Here is an 18115-nt window from a genome sequence, read left to right as displayed (position 1 = left end):
TGCAACCAAACAGCTCCCCAGCATTTATGACATCAAGGCCAACTTTGTCACCTACCTCAGGCGTTAATTGGGGGAGGGCAATTTCACCCCTGCCCCTGCTACTACACAACAGATGACTAATGGGGACAGCTCTCCCATGCTCACAGCTTTGGGGCTGGCTCAGCCACATCACCAATGGGATTGGCTCTATTGTGCTGCCCAGGTGAGGTAGAGGGCCTGGCTCTCCCAAGTGTTGCAACTGGTGGGGGGCAGGAGCAGCTCTCCCTCTCCCATGACCTCAGGGCCAGCTCTCCTACCCAGACGTTGATGCTGACAGGACATCTTTCTCCAGCCCGTGCCACCATATGGCAGATGAGGGGTGGGGCCAGGTCTCCCACACCTAACTTCCCTGACTGGCTCCAGGTGAACTTTCTTTTGAAAGCAGGTGGTAGAGGAATGTCAGTACTCTCCTGTAAATCGTTCTCTGGCTGAAATGGCCACTCATTTGTGATTATTGCTGTCACTTACACGTGCTACACATGTGCTATGCTTAGGAACCTGCAAAAGATAACCTCACAGCTAAGAATTATTTGGGAAGAGTACAGATTGTGTCAAATTAGTAATTTTTGTTGTTTTTGGTTTTTCGAGACAGGGTTTCTCTGTGGTTTTGGAGCCTGTCCTGGAACTAGCTCTTGTAGACCAGGCTGGTCTTGAACTCACAGAGATCTGCCTGCCTCTGCCTCCCAAGTGCTGGGATTAAAGGCGTGCGCCACCACCGCCCAGCAGTAATGTTTTTTTAAGTTAATTTCTAAGAATTATTTGTAGTTATTGTGATAATAAAATGTGGTGGGCTGGGAACATCGGCAAATAAGGAATGTTCTCTTTAAAAGCTAATATGCATCTGTATACTTGTTCTGTGTGTTTCCATTGATAGAGTTTTCCAGAAAAGGACCTTCTCCACTGTCCATCCAAGGATGCAGTCGAAGCTCATTTTATGTCTTGTATGAAAGAAGCTGATGCTTTAAAACATAAAAGTCAAGTCATCAATGAAATGCAGAAAAAAGACCACAAGCAGCTCTGGATGGGACTGCAGAATGGTAACTACCCAGACTGACTTCTAAGTACCGTGTCAGGTAGCACAGAACCATAAACCTGTGTGCAGTTTGTGCATTAGTGATGTAAACTAGCACTGGCCTCCAGGCCCAGATCTACAGAGTAGCTGCTGTTAGTCATCTCTTCCATTTCAGTTTGCCAATATTGTTCTTTTCCTGGGTCGCCTGACAGGCCAATCACTTAGCTCGTGATTTAAGATAGCATAAACCTTTTTGTTCCACTTCTGAAGAAAGAGTCTGGTCCTCATTCCTTAGGCATGACCCTTCTGATCATATTTGGGAACTGCATACATGCTTCAGGATGTGTCCGCAGTCCAGCCTCTTCTTTCTCCCAGAAGTAGGTTTGCTTATGTGCACAGGTGCTCTCTCGCCTTGCCGGGATATAAAGACTCCTCCTAAGGATCTAGCTTTGTTGTTAGAGTACTTGCCTAGTACTCAGATTTATCCTCATAACTGGCAGGCGTGCTGGTGCATGTACGTAGGAGGTAAAGGCAAGGGGATCAGAAGTTGGGGGTCATCAGCAGCACAGCAAGTTCTAAGCCAGTATAGGATGCATGGGGGAGGGAGCGGGGAGGAAAAGAAAGAGGGCCAATGAGCCAGTGGAAAGAGAGCAAATATTCCTGATGGAAATGAGTTCCTGTGCATTCCTGTCTCGTAGAGATCTGTGGCTTTTTACTCTTGCTTGCATTGATTGCCTTCTAATGCACATAAGAAAGTTGATTTTAAAATCCTGGCTTCTTGTGGTCCAGTGTGCATGGCTAAGTAATACCCATTCCTTAAGTAAATTGCTCAAATTGTAGCTACTGTAGCATATTAACCATAAGTAATTATATAAATTATATAAAAAGTGGTGTACATGTGTGTGAACATGCCATATTTGCACATGAATTCACATGTCCCATGGGTGTTTGTGGAGGTCAAAGAAGGGTGTCCAATCTCTGGAACTGAAATTATCAGCAATTGTGAACTTCTGGTAACTGAGTTGAGGGTGCTGGAGATGAGCTTGGGTCCTGTGGAAGAATTTTCAATCACTGGACATCTCTCCAGCCTCTGTTGCTAACATTTTAGTGTGGACAGCATTACATCGTGTGTCTGTTGATTAATCACTATGCATTTGCCATTCTCAACACAAACAGCAAGGCATGTGGTGCTGTAGTTTCCTTATGTACTTTTAGTTGCTTGAGTCCACTTAACATGGATGGGGATAAAATGGAATGGTCCAGAAACTGAAAGTGAAAATGAAGACAATGAGGACTATAGACATGCAGCAGGAGGAACCATGTACAGATGAACTCATTAGCATAAGTGGAGATAGCAGGCAATGTCCCAGGTTAAGTGAGGCTGTTGGTGTTCATAGTAAAACAACTCTCAGAGGTAATCTGGAAAAAAAATGCAAATATGGAATATTTATGCTGATTAACACAAGTATTTTGGTCAGGTAGGTATAGCAAAGATGGTTTCTCATTACTTTGCTGTTTTACAAAGGAGTTAAATTTTGTTAGGGTGTGTATGTGGCAGGTGGCAGGTGGCTGCTTGCCTGTGCATGTTTCTGCAGAGGCCAAAGGTTGACTTTGGGTATGGTTCTCTATTGCTTTTCACCTCACTTGCTCGCATAGAGTTTCACTGAATTTAGAGCTCTCCAATTTAACACACTGGCTGACTGGCAAGCCCTGGGATCTACCTGTCTTTGTGTCACTAGCAATGGAATTACAGGCACATGTGACCACTCCTGGCTTTTATGTGGGTGCTAGGATCAGAACTCAGGTCTTCATTCTTGCATAGCAAGTATTGTACTAGAGAGCCATCTCCTTAGCAATTTTTGTTTTGTTTTCTTTCAACCTACCTTCCTTCCTTCCTTTCTTGAGACAGATTCTCACTGTCCTAAAAGTTTGCATTTTGTGCTTTAAATTCCTTATAGTCAACCTTTTAATTTTGCTACATATGAAATAGTAACAAATAGAATTTTCTAATGTTTTGATGAAAAAGTTACACAAATCAAGGAATAATGCCATCATGTCCCACCCCCATCCAAGACTGACTTTCACTATATTGCGAAGGTCAGCCTTAAGCTCATGGCCCTCTTTCTTCTACTTCCTAAATGCCCAGGTTACAGGTGCAGGCGCCATGTCAGCCTTCCCTGTTACTAAGATTACATGTTTTGAGCCGCATTTTCCAATGCACATGGGCTGTTAGGACAGTCACATGTCTTGTATCTTTGTGTTTACCCTTGGCCAAGAAGACATCCAGTGTAAGTTCTTTCTCAGTGACACTGCACTGTTGCCCAGAGTGTGGGTGGCTGTTTGGTAATGCAGACTCAGGGTGTTGTGACTTCAGTGACCTCAGCATATAAGACACATATTTTGGGATGTATGTGATAATCACATTTCTCATTATGTTAGATTTTCATTTATCTGGGTGACATGGAATTGTTCCAAAGTGTCATATTTATACATCTAGAATTTTTCAAAACTTGGCAACCATCACATTTTTTCCCTTCAAAGGTTGTTACCAAGTTATTAAAATTACCTTTAACCTGAAGAAAGTACACTGCCTCCTCAGTTGTGGTAGCACTTCAGGTAAACGCAGCACTCAGAAGTGGAGGCCAGCAACAAGAGACACTGTCACAAACAAAGAAACTAGAGATTTAAGAAAGGGTGGATACGGGAGGACCAGGGATTCAAGGCCGTCCTAACTATGTAGCCAAGCTGGGTTGGACTATGAGGTCTTGTTTCAATACCACTATCACTACCTACTCCCTTACACACACACAACACACACACACACTCGAAATAAATTGTAGAGTAAAGCAGTAGAACTAGCCAGGTGCTCGGCTTGCCAACAAGCCTGACAGCCAGAACTCAGTCCTTAGCACCCATGTAGAGGAAGGAGAGAACCAGCTGCTGTAATTATCCTCTGCCTTTCACGTGAATGTCATGGTGCACACACAAATAGATGTAAATTGTGCAATAAAGTGCTGAAAGTTCCACTTCAGAATGTTTTGAAGATGGGTGCTTCCTTGTCCTCTCTGCCTGGAATACTGTTTCTCTTTTTCTGACTGTTTAGCTGCTCATGTCTTCATTCTTTATCGTCACCTTTTGTATGAAGTCTTCTATTCGTAGAGTTAACAATGAGCATCTAACTTACACTGACACTATGTCAGAAGGTGTGATCCTCAAGCATCTGGGGACACAGATGACCAGACAGGGTTATGGCACTGCATGTTCTGGGACGCTGCCATTTAAATGCGTTTTTGTTCTTTAGTATTGCTGCATTGATACATTTTCCATATTGTGCTACATGATACCTGTGGTTGGTGTATTTCTTATGTATTTCATCTCCAAAACATAGTGTGATCTTAGTAAAATTATTAAGTTTTGATTTACTCTTTTTCTTTCTCACATAATCAGGAAGTACTATTAAGGTATTTCATAAATAGTATAATAGTCTTTAATCTTATTTATGAAAATAGATTTTTATATTTAAGAGTTTTGTTGTTGTTTAACCCAAATGTAAGGTCTGATTACTTGTGAGGTCATAGAGTTGTCACCTTTCTGTTAATGTGGTTGTAAATTGTTAAATTCAGACAAAGCAAGTGGTCTGTTTGTTCCATTCAGAGCTGCACCTGGAGAGCACCAAAGCTAAGCACAAGTTTCAACGATTTTTGAATACTTTCAAATGCTAATTTTAATTTTGAAGCTCTCTGAAGGAGAAATAAGAAAAGCTTATGAAACCAAGAAAACTCATTTAAGGCATAATGTGCCTTTCAGTTTTTTTGTAGGCTTTCATTTTAGATGCAAGAATTTGCCACCTCTCTGAAACAGAGTTAATAGTCACAAACAGGAAGGAAAGTAGCATTTTTATTTTTGAAGCAATTGCTAATCCATGTGAAGGTTTTCTGTTCAATGTCACATTATATGTTACCAAAAGATAACAGGACTAATACAAGGCTCAGCTTTTAGCGAAATGGGGTTACAGTGTGATCTGGCTTCACCTTAGGGTTCTCCTGCCTCAGTCTCCTGAATGCTGGGGTTATATCCATATACCAATACACTCAGCCCCAGTTTGCCATTTTTAACATAAAACAGGTTTTAAGAGGAAATAGTCAGGCTGGAGAGATGACTCAGCAAGCAGTTAAGATTACTGGTTGTTCTTCAGAGGACCCAGGTTCAATTCCCAGCACCCACATGGCAGCTCACCATTTGTAACTTCAGCTACAAAGGATCTGACACCCTCACACAGACATATACACAGGAAGAATACCAATGCACATGAAATAAAAGCAAATTGTGTGTGGCGTATTAAAGGATGATGATAAAGATGATATAGGGGTGTATATTAGAGGCTTACATACTCAAGGCAGATGTTTTATGTTTTCATCTTGCTGTTTTTATTGGTCTACAATCTGAACTTACTCTGTTCCTTTCCTGTTACGTAGTTCTCTCTTTTATCTGTAAGTCAGATCACTTTTCTCTTTGGAGTTCCCTTAATAAATAGAAAAGCAGGATTCTAGTGACTGGTTTTGTTGATTGTTTGTTTTTTCTTTCCCCCATTGATTTGAGGATTGCCTGGATGAAGCAGAGAAAGGCATTTTTAAATGAATAAGATATGAAGTTGCTAAAACCAAGATGGTTGTAATGGAATTAGAATTATAAAGGCTAAGTTCTGGACATCAGAGAAACTATTGAGTACACGTACCTGTACATTCTTCCAGTACACAAGTTACAAGAGTCAACTCCTTAATACCTTAGTGAAAAGGAGCATAAATTACTTTTACTACATTGTTTTCTAGTAATTACTTTACTTTTTAAGTGGCTTTGCTGGAGAGGGAATACAGGCCTGTCAGACAATAAAATGAGCTCAGTTTTCAGACAGATGGTTATGAGTGACCCAGTGTGCTTGCCGGAACCAAGGAACTCATGTCCTCTTAACCACTCAGCCATCACGCCAGTCCATGTTTGAGGGTTTGTTTGTTTTTTTTTTTTGTTTTTTTTTGTTTTTTTTTTTTTTGTTTTTTTCAAGACAGGGTTTCTCTGTGGTTTTGGAGCCTGTCCTGGAACTAGCTCTTGTAGACCAGGCTGGCCTCAAACTCACAGAGATCCGCCTGCCTCTGCCTCCCGAGTGCTGGGATTAAAGGCGTGCGCCACCACCGCCCGGCTGTTTTTTTGTTTTGTTTTGTTTTTTTAAGATTTATTTTGCTTTGCTTAGTGTATGGATGAGTGTGTGTGTAATATATATATATATATATATATATATATATATATATATATATATATATATATATATATATATATACACCTTAGTAGGGATGCCTGTTAAATCCAGAGGAGGGCCTCGGATGGCCTGGAGCTGGAATTACAAGCATCTGTGGGTACCAGAAATTGAACACTCTGGTTCTCCAAAAGAGTAGTGAACAATCTGAAATGCTGAGCCATCCCTCCATCTTCATCTTTTAATAGGTTTTATTGCCTTAAAAGTGTACTTTCGATTTTAATGAAGTTTCTGTGTTTGACTGGAGAAGAATATGTGCGTACATGGGAATGTTGTTACTCTTGGAGGCCAGAAGTGCTGGATAACCTGGGGATGAGAGTTACAGATGTGAGCCACCCTTTGTAGGTGCTAGGAACCAAACTTGGATCCTCAGGCAGAGCAGCAATAACTCCTAATTCCTGAGCCATTTCTCCAGCTCTTCTATTAGTGTTCATTTTTGGGGGGGTATTTATTATTACATTGTGTGTGCATGTGAGTGTCTGTATGGTGGGCAGTACAAGTGCCACAGTGTACATGTAGACGTCAGAGGATAACTTTTACGAGTTCTTTCTTCTACTATAGGATACAGGAATTACACTCAGGTTATCAGATTGCATGGCAAGTGACTTTATCTACAAGCTGTCTCACTGGCCCTCATTTAGTGTTTTAAATTTTAGTTTTTTGTTTCCTTTAATGAAATTCTTACTTATCTGAAGATTTACACAAATTTAAAACCACAAATTTACCAAGGAAGAGTGTATACCACTGTCTCTGACCTCAGTAAAGCCTTGTTTTCATTTTTTTTTTTTTTAGATAAAGAATTTTCTCCTTTTGTTTTCTTTTTGGTTTTTCAAGACAGGGTTTCACTGTGTAGCCCCGGCTGTCCTGGAACTTATTCTATAAATCAGGCTAATCTGGAACTCACAGAGATCCATATGCCTCTGCCGCCTGAGTACTGGGATAAAAGGCATCCCCGGCCCCTTTTCTTTTTTATGATGCTCTCCTGATGCATGATTAACAAAAGCTTAGAGACAGATATTGAGGTTCAACCTGAAGACCAGAAAAACAGAGCAGCCAGCCAGTGGCTTTTAACCTCGATCTCAGTTCGAAAATGGTGATCTTGCCTCCAGGAAACCTCAGAATGAGACTGTGTCTGGGAGCTGTCTCCTCCCATTTTATAATCCTCTCTAATTCTGGAATTAAGGTTATGCACTGCTACCGCCTGGTTTCTATGGCAAGTAAGTGTGAAAACTGGGATTAAAGGTGTGTATCATTGCTGCCTGATCTGTAAGGGTGGCCAGTGTGACTATTTTACTTTTCTGATCTTCAGGCAAGCTTTGTTTATGAAAATACAAATGAAATGCCACTACATTTCCCCTTTTTGTCTAACATAGAAAAGAAAGTTGTAACTAATATAATAAAAACTATATACAATAAATGTAATAGCTGTATACAATATATACAGACAATAAAGACATCAACAATATCTAGTCAATTTGCATTTGACAAATTCAGAGAAACTACTCTATATCTAACCCTTCTTAGTGAGTCCAAAGTCTTATACCTAATTTATTTTCTATTGTAACTTGCTTTCTACATCAGGTAAACAAGGAAAACTATTAACTGTCTAATTTTCAACTCCCTCAGAGAAACAAGAAGGAAATAATAGTAACTGAGTAAGCAGGAAGTGCAAGCAAGTAACTTCCGAAAACATGACTAATGACAGAAACAGCTGGCTTCCTGGACAGTCACCCAAAATTCCTCTGCAACATTGGTGCATCTCCATCTTCGGTCTACAGGCCTAGCATATCCAACAAACCTTTCTGTGAAGCAAGATGTCTTGAAGGACTGTCCCTCCTTGTCTTGACAATGTTTGACAGTCACTTTCTTTTGTGTCTGGCTTGTTCAATTAGGACAACATACTATCAGCAGTCAGGACAAGGGCATTTTCTTGTACAGCAGCTTACTTTTCCACAAAGAAAGTAAAATCCTTGTGGAGTTTCTTTGATGCCCATTATCGTCTCTGAAGTAGAGTGGTGCTGCCAGGAGCAGACATGTCTCATTGTCATAAAAAAAGAGGAACCTATGTTAGTAAAGCATTTTAAATGCCATATTCTGTAGGTCTTTGAAGTGTTTTAAGATGACCTGTCTATCTAAAATATATCTTTGTTTGACCTTGAAAACATAACTAATGTGACTACAAGTTCAGTTATAATAGATGACTAATATTACTAACCTGTATTTCCTTATTATCCCAAAAAGTTGTAATTAAATGAATTATATTGGTAAAATACCTTGAACAAGAGTAGAAATGTATGTACGGTATGTTCTAACAATTAATCTCAATACACAGAATTTGTATTCAATATACAAAAGTCCAATCCAATGTAAAACATTTAAACAGTTTCTTTCAAAGGTAGATTCAGTAATCTGTTTTTATCTTATCATATCTCTATCCTTTCTTTTTTCTTCAGAGTAGATTCAGTAATCTACCCTTTTATCCTGTCATGTCTATTTCCCCCTATTTTCTTTTCAAAACAAGAACCTTGAATCTAGTTTCCTTTGTTTAACTTTTTTCCTAATCATCCATAACAACTTGTAACCAACACATTAAACAAAAACAGACATCCATAATCCATTTTTTTGTGAATGTGGGTGTAGTTTTCTAGACTACTTTCTGCTGACTAGAGGTGCTGGTAATCTTATGGGACCCAAAGAAAAGATTATGGTGAAGTCCTTACTGGAGTATTCTGTGCAGCTGGATCATCTCAGCCAACAGTCTTGGGGCTGTTCTGCATATAGAACTCAGGTGAAACTGCAACAGAGATGCTCTGAAGTGTTGGATCATCTGGGCCATCTCCTATCAGATTTTTCAGGGGATCTTCCTTGATTAGACCTTATTTTTCTTAACCCAGAATGAATTCACAGCCTCTCACTTCCTGTAGAAACAAAAGCAAGACCTCTTCTCCAGAACAACATATCTTTTGATTTAAATTTTGAAGTCAAGGCATTTTCAAAATATATAGGTTGGATTAACTCAAGAGCATTTATAGTCAAATGCCTTTTAGCAGCTGTTCCTTCCTCAGCAGTCAAACAATTCAAAGACAACACAATAACATACAGTATCCAGATTCTTTGTGTATTTTCCAACTTTACATGGAAGCTAAACCAGGGTGGATGGGAGCTGGGAGTGTTAGTTTTTCTCCGATCCCAGGTGGCTAGCTTTGGGTCCAACTTTGGCCTGAGCCAGTGGCTAAAAAGTCTCAGACAAACAGTTTTTCTCATGAATTTATACCCCAAATGTTGAGTGCCAAACCAAGCACAATTAATAAAAGCTCAGAGATAGATAGTGGAGACTGGGAGCAGTAGTGATAGGAGAAAAAAGAGTACAGTGGAGATTTATTTTGATGGTAGAATTGACAAAACCCTATTATTAAATTGCGTGTAGTGAGGAAACACTTGTTTTGGGATCTGAGTTGAATCCTAGTGTATTCACTGTGAACTATGAAATAGAGAGAGCATATATATGGTATATGAGACAAGCTGACTTGAGAGATTTTTGTGGCTATAAGTTTGAGCTGTCTGGGTATCCATGTGGAAATAGACATTGCTAGAAATGTCTGTTGTGTGTGTGAGAGACAGTGGATAGAGTATAGTAGACTAAGATACAGTCTTGAATCATCCAAATTCATACACTGTTCAATTTCACAAGAAGTAGATATTTTATATTTATCTTTTGCCTATAATAGTTTTTTTTTCAGTCAGTGAAAAAGTATAGTCTAAAGCTATATGCATGTAACGTTAAAGAATCTATAACATGGTGAGAAAGTTTAAAGAAAATTTTAGCATGGTTTCATTACATAATAAATGAGCAGTTTATATATTTTTAAATTTTAAAATTAATTTTTAGGATGATTAAATTTCAAGTCAGGGTCTTAGAAAGAATTATTTAGCCCTGACTGTCCTGGAACAGTATGTAGATCAGGCTAGCCTCAAACTCACCCACCTCTCTGCCTCTACATATCTTTTTTTTTGAGAGGGTGGCAGGTGAGACAAAATACCTTTTGCTGTCCTGGAATTTGCTTTGTAGCCAGGGTAGCCTCAAACTCAGAGATCTACCTGCCTCTGCCTTCCATTGCTACCTTCATGTGTTAACACACCCAGCTTTATTTCTATGTATATTCTCTCTCTCTCTCTCTCTCTCTCTCTCTCTCTCTCTCTCTCTCTCTCTCTCTCTCTCTCTCTCTCTCAATACTGAGGAGGCCATAAAAGGGCTCTGGGACTGGAAATACAGATGATTGTTAACCATCGTGTAGGTGCTGGGAATAAAACCCTTGTCCTCCATCTTTCCAGCTTCCCAGTTCTGTATATCTGTCTTAACTCTTTCTTTCCTCTCAAATATTTGAGTTCAGTTTACTGACCTCTGTCCCTTCCATTTATGATCTCTGGGTCTATATGGTTGGATATGCATTTTTCTCCCTTCCATTTTCGATCTCTGGGTCTACATGGTTGGATATACATTTTTCTCCCTTCCATTTACAATCTCTGGCTCTACATGGTTGGATATACATTTTTCTCCCTTCCATTTATGATCTCTGGGGTCTACATGGTTGGATATACATTTTTGCTCAGTATTCAGCAGTTAATGCTATTTATTGTGTTACCTACTGTGGTTTGAAAGAAAATGGCCCCCACAGGGAGTGGCACTATTAGGAGGTGTGGTCTTGTTGGAGGAAGTGTGTCTCTGTAGGGGTGGACTTTGAGGTCTCTTTTATGTAAGCTTCCCTCAGTGTGACAGTCACTCGACTTCCTGTTGCCTGCAAGATGTAGGACTCTCAACTCCAGCACCACATCTGCCTGCATGCCGCCATGCTTCCCGCCATGATAATGGACTGAATCATAATTGGGACTAGTGGCCCCAATTAAATGTTTTCTTTTTAAGAGTTGCCAGGGGATTCAATGCCCTCTTTTGACTTCCATGGATACTTAAGCATGTGTGTGCTGTACATACATACTTGTCAAACAAAATTTTTACACATGAAATAAATAACTCTTTAAAAAAAGAATTTGCTGAATGAAGTGAGAGTGTGTGTGTGCGTGCATGCACACTTTCCTGTTTGTATGTGTGTCACATACATGCAGATGCCTCTGGAGACAGGGACATTGGACTCTGGAGTTACATGCACATAGCTGTGAGCCATCCACCTGATGTGCATGTCTCCAGCGCCCTTCTGATTTTCCACTCTGCTGCTACTTCGGTGTAACTGTTCAGTGCTGCTTTCCACCATCGAAACATCCAGTGTGTTGTTTTAGTTCAGGATCACTTGGCTGAGCCTTCTGTGCCATTGAGAAATAGGTTTGGGTGGGCAGAGAAGACTTTAACCACCAAGCACTACTAGTGCAAGCAGAAGGCCTGATCGGACATTTTAGAAATTGTAATTTCATGCTGGTGTGACTTCTCCAATTATGTATAAAGTGAAAGAGAAAGCCTATTGTGTACTTGTTTTATGTCCTGTAGTTTTTAATTTTGAGTAGGTGTATAATATTTTGAACAGCTCCACTTTCCACACTGCATTCTTGTGTAGTGATATTTCATTTGTATTTTAATAACGAAAGCTTGTCTGAAAAGCCGGAGAGTAAAACAGCCCCACTGGTCAGGCTTACAGTCCAGGCAGAGGTAACACACACCTTTAATAATCCCAGTAGCCATACTAGTTTGCCTAAAACACCGGGCAGTAGTGATGCATGCCTTAAATCCCAGCTCTAGAGAGGAATATAAAACGGGAGGAGGCAGATTTCAGACTGAGGTAGAGGTAAGGTAAATGAGAAATGTCTTTTAAAAGGGTATTTTTTCATATAGCCAAGGAACAAAAGAAGAGAACTTTCCTAGAAGTTATTGCCGTTAATAAAATTATATAATGTCTCAGGCCTGGATAATCCGTTATCTTGTGATTCCTTATAAGGATTAGATAAATGTTATCAACTTTGCAAATGAGGAAATGAATTTATGTACTAAAGAGATGGGACCAGGAATTTCAGCCTAGATAGCCTCGAATTCCAAAGTGAAGCATATTGCATCACATCTGGAGGTTGTTAACCCTGGCTACATATTGGAGTCATCTGGAGAGCTTTGAAAAAGTACTGGTGCCGGTAAGTTAGGCACTGTAATTGATATGGGAGGGTCCCCACGCTGGTACTTTCAAAGGCTTCCTAGGTAATCCAAATGAGGACATAACCCAAGGAGTGTTCCAGTTCATTCTGCATGTTCAGTGACCATTAGTGTATCTTTGCTTGGAAGCATTTGTCAACTGGCAATCATCAGTGTTTCCTAATTGAAACATGAGGAATTTTTATTAGCTAAAAAGAATTTTTTATTTACATATTTATTCATTTTTGGTTTTTTGAGACAAGGTTTTTCTGTAGTTTTGGAGCCTGTCCTGAAACTAGCTCTTGTAGACCAGACTGGCCTTGAACCCACAGAGATCCACCTGCTTCCCTAGTGCTGGGAATTAAAGACCTCCACCGCTTGGCTGATAAAAAGAAAATATTTTATATAATAAATATTGCAAAGATTTTACTAACCTCAGCTATAGAGATGGCTCAGAGATTAAGAGTAATGGTTGCTCTTCCAGAGAACCTTGGTTTGATTCCCAGCACCACATGGTGGTTCGAAACCACAGTAATTCCTATTCTAGGTGACCCTTCACTCTCTTCTGGTCTCTGCAGATACCAGGCATGCACATTCTTTTTAGCTAATAAAAATTCCTCATGTTTCAATTAGGAAACACTGATGATTGCCAGTTGACAAATGCTTCCAAGCAAAGACATACATGCAGGCAAATGTCTAGACACATAAAATGAAATAAAAACAATTTTAACAAGTTACAGTGACCATAGCATGGACTATTTTTGCCTTTAGTACTTATGAAACTTAGGGTAGATTTCTGGTTTTGTCTACTTAAGTTGCTTCGTGAGTGAAATAAAATGAGTTTGATTAATTATTTAGTTTCTTTCTGGCTCTCCGAATCTCAGACATGATGCACTGTCTAAGCGGAAGAACATTTTTTTAACACATGGTGAATCGGATTTTGAGACGCCATCTGTAGTTTTGAACAGAAATACGTTTAGATAATCAGTCTTGGCATACACTGTACTCCAGCTCTGTAAGTCTTTTTAAGACTTCCATTCTATTTATCTATTTATTTTGCTGGGCGTGATTGCCCGAGCCTTGAATGCCAGCACTCATGTACATACCCACAAGCATACACTTTGAAAAATCAATCAGCCAGGTGTGTTGGCCCATGCCCTTAAAACAGCACTTGGGAAGCAGAGGCAAGTGGAAATATGGTTATGTTTATGGGTATGTATGTGGATATGTACTAGTACTCGCGTGGAAAAGGGCATGAGAGTACTACTGCCCACTGTGGGCAGAAAGGGGGTTGGATCCCCAGGGCCTAGAGTTCAGGTGGTGAATTCTGGGAGTGGAATTCAGGTTCTCAGGAAGAGCAGTATGCACTTTTACCTCTGAGCCAGCTTTCCAGCCTGTTCAGTGGACTTAAATGCTGTCTTTTAGATTAAGGAAAGAAGTGAGTCTGGGTAAAGATATCCTTTCACATTTTTTAATGTGAGCACACAGGACAACAAAGTATGTTAGCTTTTGATGAAAATTTTAAAGTTTGAATCTTAGTTTTTCAATGCATCTGAAATAAGTACTTCTTAATAAGAATTCAGTAATTGCTTTCTTTAAAATATAATTATTTGGTTGGATTTGAGGAGTTCTTTAAAGATTTAATTTGCAGCTCTAGTTTATTGCCAGTGATATGAGCATTAAAATTTAGCCTGGAGACTGGAGAGATAATAAAGTAAGAGCACTTGACAAAAAGGGAATTAGTTCCCAGCACCCATATTATATGGCTCACCACTGCCTGTAACTCCAGCTCCAAGGGATCCAGCATCATCTTATGACTTCTGCAGGCAATGACATGTTCCCACACATAGAGAAAAACTTAATCACAGAAATAAAACCATAATTAAGCTGGGCAGTGGTAACGTGTTCCTTTAATCCCTGGGATTGGGTGGCAGAGGCAGACTTGATCTACGGAGTGACTTCTAGAGGAGCCAGGGCTACACAAATAAACCCTATCTCAAAAAATAAAAGAGAGAGAAAGAAAAGAACATAATTAAAATTGAGCATGATTTTATTTCAATGCTTAGTAAGTTTTTAAGTTTTAGCAGCAGTGTTAACTATTTATGAGGTTTTCATAGATAACTATCACTGACTGTATTTATGGATCTATGTTTTAATCAAGTATAATAATTGTAAAACCTTTCACTTTCTCAGATTAACTAGAAACGTTTCCTCTATCATGCTAGTTTTTTCCATATCTTGTATTTTTTATTATTTTGCAGTGTTGAACATTAATCTAGGTACTTGCATTTGCCAGGCAAGTTCTCTCTCACTAAGTTACACCCCACCCCTAGCTAGTCTTTCTACAAGTGGGGGGGGGGCAAACTTTAGACTTGTACACACAGGCAAGTGGTCTTCCAATATTGTAGTATGTTGAGAGAAGGAAGTTATGAAAAGCAGTGATTATTGGTGTTAGGCTTACAGTTCAGAGGTGTAGTCCTTTTTATCATGGCAGAAAACATGGTGACATGCAGGAAGACATGGTGCTGGAGAAGGAGCTGAGAGTTCTACATTTTAATCTGCTGACAGCGGGAAGTGAACAGTTTACCACACTGGGTATAGAGTGACCATATGAGACCTCAAAGCCCGCCCCCCATAGTGACACACTTTCTCCAACAAGAACACTTCCTAATAGTGCCTGTCGCTATAGGCCAAGCATTCAGACGCATGGGGGCCATACCTATTCAGACGACCAGTTTGTCCAAACTGGAGGCTCGTAAGATGTTGACATTTTGTATCATTATTCCTGTTCCTACTACTGTTTCTTGTTATAATTCATGGTAAAAGCAGTTTAATTGATAAAAAAGTTAATGGCAACAAAATTGTACCTCTTGGCTGAAAAGATAGAACCTGTAATTACTGAACAGGTTGGAGGGAATAGAATGGTGCATACAGGGCAATGTAAAATGATGCAGCAGGTTGTGATTGCTTATTCTCTTCATCAAGGCGAGCTGGCAAAGACTGCTGAATTGCAAAAGTATAGCAAGCAACATTTACATTGCATTTGATAATACTCTGTCCTTGAGCATGGTGAACACTCCAGGCAAGCCTGTGGTGACAGTATTTGAACAGAACTGCTTCTACATAGGATTCCCTATACTTCCTTAACCTTGTTACATAATCTGGAAGTGAAAGTAAACGTGATGTAGCACTTGGCATCTATTTGCTTCTTTTTCTTTCAGTATTATCATGAATATGTATTTCTACTTTCTCCACTTTGTAGGTGAAGAAATTGAAGCACAGTTTTAAAAACACCGTTATTGGGTCTGGGGAGATACTCAGTAGATAAGAACACCAAGGCTTGAGTTTAAATGCTAAGAGCCCACATAAAAAAACTGGTATGGACCTTGAGATTTCTGTCCAGTGCTCCAATGTGGGTCTCTGTCTCTGTCTCCTTTCATCGCCTGATGAAGGTTATATTCAGGAGGATGCCTATATGTTTGTCTTTGGATTCTGCTTCTTACTTAGCTTCTCTAGGATCGCGAATTATAAGCTCAAGGTCCAAATCAGGAGCAGAAGGAGAGGGAGCACGAGCAAGGGGTACTCCCACACACTGAGACAATGGGGATGTTCTATCGGGAACTCACCAAGGCCAGCTGGCCTGGGTCTGAAAAAGCATGGGATAAAACCGGACTTGCTGAACATAGCGGACAATGAGGACTACTGAGAACTCAAGAACAATGGCAGTGGGTTTTTGATCCTACTGCACGTACTGGCTTTGGGAGCCTAGGCAGTTTGGATGCTCACCTTACTAGACCTGGATGGAGGTGGGCGGTCCTTGAACTTCCCACAGGTCAGGGAACCCTGATTGCTCTTCGAGCCGATGAGGGAGGGGGACTTGGTTGGGGGAGGGAAATGGGAGGCGGTGGCAGGGAGGAGGCAGAAATCCTTAATAAATAAATACATTTAATAAAAAAAATCGAAAAAAAACTGGTATACCTGTAACCTCAGTGTTGGACAGAGAGAGGAGGCTTGCTACATCTTACTGGCCGCTAGTGTAGTTCCATGTTTAATAAGAGATCCTGTCTTAAAGGAATAAGGTGGAGAGTATTAGAGCAGGCACCCAATGTCCTTTTATTGCTTCAATATTTATACATGGGCATAGACACCTGAACACACACACACACACACACATCATTTGCACACATGGAAGTATACATGATGTCTTGCTAGATAGATCTCACATCTATTGGTGGCAAAAGTGAAAATGTAGTATTGTCTTTTTAGACCATCTGTCCTTTTTCACTAGCTATGGAACCTTTGAAATTTTCTTTCTGATGTTCTCTTTGCCTAGATAACTCATTTGTTTCATTGTTTAATTGTTATCAAATATTCATTGACTGTGTACTATGTGCCTTCCTAGAACTAAAGATATGGAAGACAGTCTTTGCCTTGTGGAACTTATTTTACCTAAAGTAGAAAGACAGTAAATAAATATTTAGACTCAAATAATAAGTTGTTGGAGAAAAGTAATAATGATAAAGGGAATGAATGGAAGAATGGGGCTACTGTTGCTTAGGAATATAGAAGTCAGAAATGGCATTTGTGTTGAGAGTTGAATGGTGAGAAGGAAGCAGCTATGTGAAAATGAGAGACGATACTGCAGCCTACTACAGAACACACACACATTTGACATTTTCTGGGGTGGGGGATACTGTGACTTGGAGTTTAGTAAGCAAGCAAGTTAGTGTGGATGAATGAATGCATGCATGCATGAGTGCATGAGTGAGGGGCTAGGTGATCTCTGGGGAATGTAGGAGCAGCAGAGCTTTACTAGGAGAGGAGATGGGTGAGATCTGGGGAAAGGTGCTTCATTACTAACTATAGATTCCTACTTATAGAACTGGGCAGGGACCCATCTACCCCAGTTGTAGACAAAGAGGTCTGTTTTTTTTTTTAACAGTGATTCTTGGGACTGTGTGGATAAGCTTCCTCAGCAAAATGCTTCTCCTGAGATCATAAGGTGTAGCGAGTCTTTTTCTGTCCCATCAGCTAGCTCCCAAATAAACAACATTGAGACTTCTTTTTAATTATGAAAGCTCAGGCAATAGCTTAGACTTGTTTCTGACTAGCTCTTATAACTTAACCTATTTCTATTACATACTCATTTCTGATAATTGCATAATGCCCCGTGCTTCATGGTTTGTTACCTTATCTCTTACATGTCATGCTTACTCGTTTCCAGCTGGCGACTCTTACCTTTTTCATCCCAGCATTCTCTCTCTAGCCCAAAAATCCTGCCTGGCTATTGATCATTAAGCTTTTAATTAAACCAGTCACGGTGACATACCTTCATACGGTGTAAAGGAATATTCTACAACATTTCCCCCTTTTATCTAAATAAAGAAGGTTTTAACTCTAACATAATAAAACTATAAACAATAAGAAGAATTATCAGGTCAGAATTACATTTACAATGTCCAGTTCATTTATATTTGGCAAATTTAGAGAAAATACTCCATTATCTATATTCTCTTGAACAGTCCAAACTTTTGTGCTTACTTTATCCTCTATCATAACTAAGGAAAACTGTAACTGACTAGCCTTCAATTTCTATCAAAGACCACAGAAGGATATATTATTACCCGAG

The 18115-nt window shown here is 39.8% G+C and overlaps 1 protein-coding gene across 6 annotated transcripts in view; it reads left to right on the top strand.

The window, feature by feature from the left end:
- Nucleotides 1–18115, top strand: part of Atg5 (autophagy related 5) — a 111562-nt gene that overhangs the window by 37368 nt on the left and 56079 nt on the right. For all 6 annotated transcript variants that reach the window (XM_075944410.1, XM_075944384.1, XM_075944364.1 and 3 more), the window contains one exon: nt 914–1076. In XM_075944410.1, coding sequence (XP_075800525.1) covers nt 914–1076 — 163 coding nt within the window. The remainder of the gene's footprint in view (nt 1–913; nt 1077–18115) is intronic.

This window comes from Microtus pennsylvanicus, chromosome 1 (genome assembly GCF_037038515.1).
Source record: "Microtus pennsylvanicus isolate mMicPen1 chromosome 1, mMicPen1.hap1, whole genome shotgun sequence".
In the NCBI taxonomy this organism is placed as follows: Eukaryota; Metazoa; Chordata; class Mammalia; order Rodentia; family Cricetidae; genus Microtus; species Microtus pennsylvanicus.
Note: the sequence above shows the minus strand (reverse complement) of the source record. Positions and strands in the feature narration are given on the sequence as shown.